Source organism: Sciurus vulgaris, assembly GCF_902686455.1.
Source record: "Sciurus vulgaris genome assembly, chromosome: 10".
In the NCBI taxonomy this organism is placed as follows: domain Eukaryota; kingdom Metazoa; phylum Chordata; class Mammalia; order Rodentia; family Sciuridae; genus Sciurus; species Sciurus vulgaris.
This window is the reverse complement of record NC_136470.1, coordinates 50111277-50122044: the sequence shown is the minus strand read 5'-3', so window position 1 is coordinate 50122044 and position 10768 is coordinate 50111277. Positions and strand designations below refer to the sequence as shown.

Sequence of the window (10768 nt, the reverse complement as noted above, 5' to 3'; positions counted from 1 at the left end):
GAGTGGAAATGCTGGGTTAAAAGACTTGCTTAAATTGTTGGCTCAGTTGCTTACCGGAGGTGCCTTTTATTGCACCTCTATGTACAGTTTTTCTACCTGTTAAATGGGAGGAATGACTGTGCTTTCCTCATTGGTCATTTTAAGAAATAAATGTCTTTATATGTATAAATTGATTAGATGCATGCCTGAACATGAGTAATAACTGAAATGTAATCAGGATCAATAATATTATCAAAGAAGTTTGTTCAGGGGCACCTTGCTAGTAAGTGGGGTCTGAGTTTAAAACCTTTTATTCCAAAGCATGTCTAAATTATTAATTATTGGAGTACACTGGCTTGGTCAGGACATTAACCTCTTTGAGCCTCTTTCTCACTGATAAATGGAGATAACACCGTAGTACCCGTACAGCCACCAAATTGGTCCTATTGCAGAACCTGGCTCATAGTGGGACTCAGTTGTTAATAGTGTTGTCTCTATAACCATACTTAGAGAATGTCTGTATGTGTATATATTTATGTATATATATTATTGTCCACATATATATAATGTATAGCTAATAGCCCTGGACTTACTCTTAAATGTTTCTCATAATACTGGAAATGCAGAATAGTTCAAAAGTATATTTTTATGAGTTTACTCCATTTCAAAGAAGAATTGATTTGGTTTGCTGGATAATTAAAAACAGTTTCCTCCCTAACAAGGTTTCATTTTATATTTTTAATGTTCTGATGGTCTTAAGTGTGTCTTTTCCAGATTCTTTAAAATAGTCTTATCAAATGTTTCAAAATTGCCTGAATATTTTTTCTTTTACAAATATAAATTGGCCGTAATTTCAATCTTTATGTCACAGAGGGAAGAGAAGAGACAGTTACAACTTCACAAAGGGAAATATGATGATATGTTTTTGCTGTTGTGCCTTTTTTTTTTTTTTTTTTTTTTTTTGGAGTGTGTGGGAAAGGGAAAGGGTGTGATGTCATCTTGTCTCCACCCCCTGTGAGTAAGCCCACAGCACAGCTAAGTGCAGCCGCCCGCCTCTGTCACTGGGAGACCATCCACTTAAATGCAGCTCCAGGGTTGTGAGGCACCCACCAGCATCACTCCCTGGGCGAGGTGGCAAATGCAACATGCTCTCCAGCTTGGGGTGTCTACTTCTCTGTGGAAGTATTATACTTGCCCTGGGAAATGCACAGAAATTGCCAAAAGGCAAGTAGCTCTGATGTTTTATGTTTTGAAAATATTTTTAGGAGAGAGTTGTTTTTAACTGTTGATATTAAATATGATCTGCTTTATCATGTGGAGGGGGGATAGATTTATGCTGCAGAAAGTCAAACTTCAAATGTGTGAAGGGTTTGCTTAAACTATGAATCCCCTCTCTCCATTATTTACTTTTCAATTGCAGCTCTTTATTGCAAAAATGAAAACCAACTTCTTGGTTGGGTATGTTCAAGGGAACTTGAATGGCATAGCTTCAAGTCACGGTATTTGTGTATTGAAACATATTACGTAAAGGGATATTATAATTTGTTGGTTATTTGCTGTTTTTATACCCCTCTTCAGAGACTAAATCAGCACCAGCTTAAGATTTAAAAGCTAATTCTGAAACCTGGGATCTTTGGCATAAACCTCAAGCATACCTGTTAACCAGGAGGACCAGGGAGTCTAGGCAGGTCTGACCAAAGTGTGGTCACGCGCTAAGTGGAAGACACTTCACTCCAGTGGAGTTTGGAAGAGGGTTTGATCTGTTGGACAGGACACTCCCCCTTCTCCTGACTGAACTGCTCTTATTTTAGTGTTGGTATTTTGTTTATGAATGCCATTAGAAGAAAATTAAAGTTTCTAAATTTAAACCCTGAAAACAATGCTTTAAGTCCATTAGCACTGGAACAAGAGGCTTCTTCCTCTCCTGACTTTGAACATAAATGTTGTGTGTACTTTTGCTCCTTTGCAGAGGCACTTTTGGAAGCCAACTTTAGGTCTGTGAAGGCTTTTTATGGCTGCAGACTGCTGTAGTCAGCAGGATTATGAAAAACAGGCTGGAATTTACCGTACAGTTATGATGGAAAATATTGGAGGTAACCCAGAACCACAGGCTTGTCAAAAACAGTGTGTATAGAGTCAGAAAAGTTGTTAGTGTCAGAATATTCAGAAGATCTTGCCTGGGTCCTTTCTCGGAAGGGCTCACTCCAGGATCATCTTGTCTCTAGTGAAAGCTGCTCTTTTCTCACTGGGTAAAGTGAAACTCGAATCCAGAATGTGAAGACTGAAGCATTTGGCTGGTTGGTATTTCACATGGTGATGTGAAAAGCAATAAAAAGACTAAGGAAAACTTCTCAGCTTTGATCAAATAATTATGCAAATAAAAAAGAAAAGCAAACACTATCAGATCTTTTTCTTCTACCAAGAATTTTGTTCCTTGGACATAGTAAACTGTATCTGAAATCATGAGCTACCAGCGTTTAGGATTAACTGTTCATACTGATGAAGCATTTAACAATGACATGGACATATCATTTAAGAGGAATTTGGGGTTTTCCTCTGTCTCAGTACCTATGGATGTTTTTATTTTACTTTCTATTCACTTTTTAAGGATGATAGCCAAAATTTGGTTTACTGCAAACATTTGCAAATTCCAGGTGCTTTAATTATGTTGCAATCACTAAATACAGACTTCTTAATACAGTTTACTTTATTTTCAATGGTAAAGGAAAAAAAAAATAAACAGCTATAAAAAATGATCACAAAACATTTGTCTATTTCACTGAGCTTTAATCTGAAGTGTTTTCATCCAGGTTTCTTTTGGAAATCTAAAAAAAATCTGTAAGTTTGAGAAAATTCCCCATCAAATTGTAACAACTATAAAATAAATGGCACATCTCATTGTTTTTAATGCTACTTTTAATCATGGAAGCTATTGAGGAATGTTCTTTTAGCCGAAGTCACCTTTCTCAAACTGTGTTCCAGGAATAGGTGTTCTGTCCTATGTTGGAGTTGGGGACAGTGGACAGGCAGCTACTTTTTATCAATAATTTGGGGAGCCTTTGATGCATTTTGTCTTTTGAGGTAGGGTAATCACAATAAATGTTAGTGTTTTACAATTTTTTAACCCATTGTTTCCCAAACTCATTTAACTGAAAACCTCTTTTTTCAGTATGATGGTAATGATATCTGACCAGGGATTTGTCTGTTCCAGAACATATTTGGAAAAATACTGGGCTAAAAAAGGATTTAAAAGAAAAGAAAAAAAAAGTTTTCTTTTTTTCTACCTTCCTAAGAGTTAGTTAAGGACTATGTGTTATTTAAGATTGCCATTGTTCATAAAAACAGACCATTTTAACAGATTTATAAAACAAATGAATTTAGCTACACAAACAAGCCCATTGTCCTTATTTCACTCATTTTGCCACAGACTGATAAAAACTTCATCACAGGCCAATATTTGGAAATCACTGGCTTAGCCTAACTTTTATTTTATAAATAAAGGCATCCAAAGAATGGGAAGTTTAGTGATTTTTCCCATGTTAATGGCAGAGCCAGAAGTGGGTACTGGGTTTCTGATTCAAAATCCACATTCTACTCCCTATTTCCCCCTTGGTAAGCAGGGTCCCCCACCCAAAACTTAGGAATCACATTCTGCCATGTGTGCGATGCTATCTTTCCCTTGAATAAAACTGATTCTCACACAGTGTTTAAAGTTCATCTTAATTATCACATTTTCCTGAGGAAAAGCCACATTTTATATCAACATTATACATATTTTTACACATATATGTGCATGATTATTTATAAGGTATCACCTATTACATGTCATTTGCCTATATGCATGTCTGGCCACATACCTTATTTTAAAAAATAAGCTCTTAGAAGATTCCTGATTATTTTTTAAAAGCTTAAAGGGGACCCTGATTAATGTATCTTTTCTCTTCTTCACCATTTAATGACTATATCTTTGGCAAGTTACTTACCTTTGCTGTCTCAGTTTTCTCATCTGTAAAATGGGCAAAATGGTACCTATCTCATAGCATTTTAGGATTAAATGAGTTAAGAGATGCAGAGCATTTAGTAAAGGGTCTTACACATAACTGACATTCAATAAACACTTACTGCCTAGTAGAAAGGTGGCTCAATAGTGAATGCACACTGAATAATATATGATCTTTTTTTTAAAACTGTAAGATAAATCTCTGTGAGATAGCTTGGTGGTGTGTCATTGGTGGACAGGTGGGGTGAGATTGTGATATGTTGTTTTGTGTGACAATGGGGCAAAGCATCCTCCCCTTCCAGCCTGACTGTGGTCCTCCTATGTGGGCAGACACTCTCCAGAGAAAGCTGCACCTTTGCCTTAGGATCAGGGTTTTCATGGGGATGGGGAGAGGGCTGTGTGGCTCCTCCAGGTAAGAACCACTTGAACTTGTCATTCAGGAGGAGAATTGGATCACAACACTCAGGCCCCTGAGATGAATCACATTGTCTTGTACCTTGAGAAGCCCCTGTGCTGCAGTGACCTCTCATAACCTTGCACCATGGAAGGTTATTCTCCCCAGCACACATTTGAAAACAAAACCACATGGGACACTCAGGAGTGAAGGAGCCAATAAAACCTTATAATTGGACATCAGAGGCTGGACACACCTCTGTGCTAAAACTCCTGTGTATGGAGGATTGTATTCAGCATGAAAGCAAAGGATGCTGTTAGGCAAGTCTGTCACACTTCTCTTTAAGGCATGTGTGAGGAAAACCACAGAGGAACATCTGAGTTGCAAGTGTAGTCACATGGTCAGGGGGCCTGAGAATTTTGGGTGTGACTTTGGTCACGTGGCAGAGGGAATAGGCACCTGGCTCTTGGTCTCAAGTTTTACCTGAGAGGGTAGCTATCTCTCACTTCAGATATAAAAACCACAGGAATAGATGATATAATGTAATCATCGTTGCCATTAGCTTCTACTACTATTGTTCTCATTCTCATAGGCAACATCTTTTTGAAGGTGTGTTGCATGTGGTAATTTAGAGCTACATATTTTAATGAGATAAATCTAATTAAACTAAGTCCCTCTGTAAAGTGGGTATCCTATTACTTCCATTTTATAGGGCATCAGATTGTGCTTCTGCGCGTTTAAGTAATTTTCCCCAAATCACACAGCCAGTGTAGCAAAAGACCCTACCCTTGATTTTGATGTACTATCAGTTCTGTGATCTATGTAAAGATACATTAATTGATTCAAGTTATAAAGTCTACCCCATGTCTATGCAGAGCATTGAGACTGGGGAAACAAAGCTTGGCACCTGTCTTCAGGTAACTGGAATTAATGGAGGAGATGGAGTGGAAAGGGATAATTCCAGTAGAGTGGCATCCTTCTCCAATTTGGGTGAAGCACAATAAATTTTGAGAATAGTCAGAACCATCAAAACCAGACTGGAGGTGGCAAATATGGTGAAAGGCACTCAAGCAGAGGTGTGAAGGACAAATGCAATTTCAGACAAGAAGGAGGATGGCTGAGAAGTGAGGGGTGGCTGCTGGGCCGGAGGTCAGCAACTACTGAAGTATTGAGAGGGGAAACCAAGACTGAGGATCCACAGGATGCAATCAACTATGCCTTTCTTGTCTCTTTCTGTTCCGAGTCCTTAAGATTTGCAAAGAGGAAATAGAATGTTGTCTTTAGAGAGGCAGGCACTTACATCTTGTTCTATAAACTTTCCAGTCACTCACCTGGGGGCTGGCCTCTCTCTCTCCATGGAGCCCTCTCAATCTTAATTTTGATGAAACAATAATGTGTCACTCTAAAGGCACAGTTCATGTCTCCAAAGGGTGGTTGACACTTGTGAAGGGAGGGGGAACATCAGATCTCTCCCATCCCAGGGCCGGGAAGTTGGGAGGTTGATGTGGGTGGAGTTCTAATTTTTGAATAATATATATTTATGTATTGCTAGAAAAAATAACTCTGCTGCTAAAAGAAAAAAGTTGGAAACCACGGAATTATTTTAGTATTTTTCTAAAGCTCTAAAGTTCCTTGGCAGATATATTTGTATGTTTGTTTATTCGCGCACTGATTATTGAACATCTGCTAGGTAAAACTGAATGAGAATCAACTCTGCTATAAAATAAATTTAAATTAGGAATGTAAACATCCTGAGGTTTAAGAATAAAATTTCCCTAAGTTAAATGTATGTTTCTAGTTTTATCAACTGTTCAGTTGGGCTAGGAGATATGCAATCTTTAGGAATTTTAGCTTCTCCCTTTCTCTTGATTCAAGTTAATGGGACACAGCTGAACACTTGAGAATAGAATTCATCAATACTGTGTTGTAGCAAAGAAGATGAAAATGTTTTGGAAGGTTTATGTGAGTTGATGAATTGTTTGTCTAAGACAAAAGTGAGACCTTGAGTGAAGGGACAACGCTAGAGGAGATGAGACCAACCATTCTACCTGGGTCATTGTCCTCAGAAAGAATTCCCTCTGAAGTGTTCCCTGATTGCCATTTGTAGTGGTAGGCATAAAAGAGGTGACTTGAATAAAATTTATCTAAAAACAAATTTTAAAAAAGTAAAATAAAAAATAGGATAATATAATGTGATCAATTGCTAGAATAATGAAATAAAAACAAATCTGTTTAAAAATGACCAAAAGTAAAAATAAACTGGATGTAGTGGTACATGACTATAATATCAGCTACTTGGGAGATTGAAGCAGGAAGATTGCAAGTTCAAGGCATCCTGGGCAACTTAGTGAGACCCTGTCTCAAGATAAAATAATATAAAATAAAAATGCTATAGATGTAGCTCAGTGGTAGAGCAATTGCCTAGCATGTATGAGGACCTGGGTTCAATCCCCAGCGCCCCCCCCCACATTGTAAATATAAATAGTATCAGCTAAAAAAAAAAAAAAAAATAGCTAAACATGAATAGGGAAAACAATGTGTTAAATACATACATTTCATTAAATATAACCAAAGTACCATATACCAGGTTAGGTGCTTAAGGCTGTGCTTATGTAAATGATCTCTTTTTATCCTCACACTTGCAAAAAGTATTAGTATCTTAAACAGTGTTCTAGTTATCTTTTTGCATAACAAATTTTCACAAAGTTAACAGCTTAAAAGAATGCATTTATTGTGTCAGAGTTGCTGTGGGGTGGGAGTTTGCCTGGCTTAACTGGGTCTTCTCCTTCACGGCCTTTCATGAGGCTTCAGGGGAGTCTCTAGGGCTGGGTCTCATCTGAAGTCCTGGTTGGGGAAGGATTCACTTTCAAACTATTGTGCTAAAAGAATTCAGTTCTTAGAAGGTCATTGGTCTGAGGGCCTCATTTCATTGCTGGCCTTCATTGACCAGAGGTCACCTCAATTCTTTGTCATATGGGCTTTTTACTACGGTTGCTTGCCCAAAAGAGTCTACAGGCAAGATGGAAATCATAGCCTTATATAGCCTAATTGCAGAAGTGAAGGCCCATCTCTTCTGCCATATCCTATTGGTTAGAAGATGGTGAGAGGTAATTGCACCCTAGAGTCTACTTGCCACAAAATGTTCAATGACTGCTTGAAATCATTAAGTGATATAGTGGAACTGTGAACATCAGAAGTCTGACTCCAGAGAATACACTGGTTTGAGCCTGAAAACTCAACTCCATCAACTTCCCACAGAATTCAGCCATTACTGGCAGATGTTCAATAGGCAAACTGCTTATTTATCTCCCTCCGTAACTGGAGTTAATTCTAGGAAATTCCTGAAAATTGAGATAAGTATCTTAAGAATGCAAAGGCAAATATTCAGCATCCAATGTGAACCACCTTCTCTGTATGCAAGAGGCCAATCAGCACCTAAATTCATTTGTTGATTTTCTCTGTAGTTCATCAAGTATGGCTGATCCGTGTGGGGGGGTCACACAAAGCAAATTCCCCACAATAGAATTGGTTTCATTGATGCCACCATCTCTGAAAGGAAAAAATGTAAGCAAAAGTGATTTTTTAAAATCTCAACAAATATTAAGCAATTAATACTTATGAACTTGGTAATGTAGTCCCTGAAAAATGTGCTTCAGAAATATGAATGGCGTGGCTTTTAGAGTAAATTGAGGAATTACAATGAGGATAAATTTATGTTTGGGGAAAGAAAATATACTTTTGTTACTGGATGTGATGGAAGTGATTTAGAAAATTAAAAGAGCTTATCTCAGATACTATTTAGTATTAATAAAGCAGCAATTCTTCCACGTGCTTTCAGGAAACAAAACAAAATTTAGTACAAAGAAAATATCCTCAGCATGACACTCAGAATCTTGTAGGATGTTTAATAATACTTGAGCACCCTGTGGGTCTCTTCTCTAGGCCATAGTCTCTTCTTGTGTTGGAAAGATTTTAAAGGTCTGGAAGGCACATGGTAGGGAAGATTGACTTCACGGTCTCAGGCTACTCTGGACAAGTTCTGTAGGTAGCAAGACTGAATCAGGATTTAATTCACTGCTCATAATGTTTATTTGCATTTCCCACCAAAAACCTTCCATAGTGAGATTGTTATTATTATGTAGTAGATTTTCCTGACCCAAAAGAACTCTGATTTATATTTTCCTGGAAGTTTGGGATCCTTAGAGTTAGTCTGAGTTTCAAAGCCCTCTCAGAACACAGCTAATGTTCCTCTCTGCAGAATTCTGAAAAGGGAAGTAGAAGATGCAATGCTTCCATAGAAGATTTGTTACCATTCTGTAGTCAATTATTTTGCATCTAAAGCCCATCCATTAGAAATCCAGACCAAATCCACCCACTTCAAGCACCTTATGATCAACTTAGAAATTACTTGTAGAGAAAAGTTTTGCCCAATTCAAACCTTTCCTGTGATAGAAAATTTAGCATTTTCTTCTTTTAACAAAAGTTCACCAATATTGTAACATCCATCGCAATACTTTTAACCCTGGCTGCACGTGAGGATAACTGAGTTTTCAAAAATATCGGTAATGTTCTACTGCCCCTGGCCGCATCATGATTCAGGGTGAGATATTTTAGAAACATTTCTCAGGTAATTCCAACATGGTCAGGGCTAGAGAATAACTAATCAACAATTTTTGAAATAAATCCTTGTGGAAGAATACAGAGTAAAATTTAAAAGTTGCAAGTAAATTATTTTGCTATTTATGTTTTAATTTCTATCAATTTAAAAGTTATTATTATTATTTTTTGCCTTATTCCAAAAATTTTCAGACTTCCTTCTCAAAGTACATACAAAAATGCTTACAATTAAGATTAACAATTGTTTTTCATATTAGGACATAAGAGATAATCTCTAATTTTACAAAATCTCAGAAGCTAGATCTGAGAAGCTATGACTTATTTTATCAGTTTATCAGGACTGAACTTACATTTATTCTTTTTGTCATCAAAGTAGTATTTTTAAATCATCAAATAAAGATTACAAAGATGAGTAGGACATTTCCTGCCTTTGAGGAGCTTGAAATCAGTTCTACTTGACCACACAGAAGTCATTTTATGTGAAATCATCAGTGTCTTAAATCTTTATCCTCATTTAACAACTGAATTTCTGCGAGTTAGGCCTTTCCACTGTGTTGTCATACACTAGCTTTGATATACATAAATAAATGAATTCATGTGTCAGGTAAGAAAAACCAAGACCCCATGAGCTCATCAGTGTACAACATTGGAGTGAAGCAAGTGTGCAATGATTTTCCTTCTTTGCAAAGTCCTGGTGACATGAATTCTTTTGGAAATGGTTTCTTTAATTGTGTACATTACCATATACACTCTTCTTTCTGTTTTAAGGACAATTTTTGAGCACACAGCAAATTTTATAAACCTAAAACCTCTTTGAAATGCATTCCATTGCATCTCCAATACAGGGAAAGGTTTCTGAGCAGTGAGCAGACCTTGTGAGGACCTGAACTGGGGTGCTTTTGCTTTGGATGTGATGCCAAGGTGAAGTTTCAGATTTCCTTTCTCCGTAAATACCATCCTTTGATTTTTCCATTCTGTCGGCTGGTAAGAAAACATTCTGGTTTTCCACGGGCCCTATTGAGAGTACACTGTACACATGCATGTGAGGGCATGCAAGACCTCATAGGCCTTCTTTCTCTGAGAGCCTCAGATTCTGTCATTTAAGGAGGAGTTTGGGGTGGCTGCCAAAGTCTTGCTGGCAGAGAACTCTGGAATTCAGTCCTGCTCCAGATACGCTGTCAGGGAAGGGCGGACAGTTCCTTCTCCTTTCACTTTCCCAGATGGACTAAACCACCCCTAACCAGTTGGTTTAGGCCAAAATATCAGATGATCTGAAGATTCGCCCTATCCATTCCTCTTCTTCAAACACCCTCTGATGATCCTGTTACAGAATTCTGCCCTAACTGCTCATATTTTCACTAGCATGAGAAGGAAAATGTTGATGGACATGCACTTTCATTCAGGTTTATCCTAATCCATAGTTTCATTCTAAATTGAGAAGATGAGTATTGAAAGATAGCAATATAGCTTAGTTGGTAAACCACCGAAGTAAATGTGAACCTTTGAACATCAGAATTCTTCCTCTGAAAAAAGGGTATACCATCAGTTCTCTTTTGAGCTTCCACTAATAAATACTATTAGGGTGACTTTAATGGATGTTTCAGTAGTAACTTTCTTAACCAAGGTAAGAGGAGATGTGGAAACCAGGTGTACTTTGCCTTCTTTGGCAGTTAGAAGGACATCTGCTGGATGCTCCACCATCTGGAAAAGATGCTGAGAGATGAGAGCACCTACTTGCTGGATGTCAGTGGTTAATATGTCAGGATCTGTGATGTGGC

The 10768-nt window shown here is 37.6% G+C and overlaps 1 protein-coding gene across 1 annotated transcript in view; it reads left to right on the top strand.

The window, feature by feature from the left end:
* Positions 1–1025: 1025 nt before the first annotated feature.
* ABI3BP (ABI family member 3 binding protein) overlaps positions 1026–10768 on the top strand; it is a 233759-nt gene continuing 224016 nt past the window's right edge. Inside the window, 1 exon segment of the mRNA XM_079101410.1 lies at positions 1026–1203. Within this exon segment, the coding sequence (XP_078957536.1) occupies positions 1125–1203 (79 nt within the window). The 5' untranslated portion in view covers positions 1026–1124.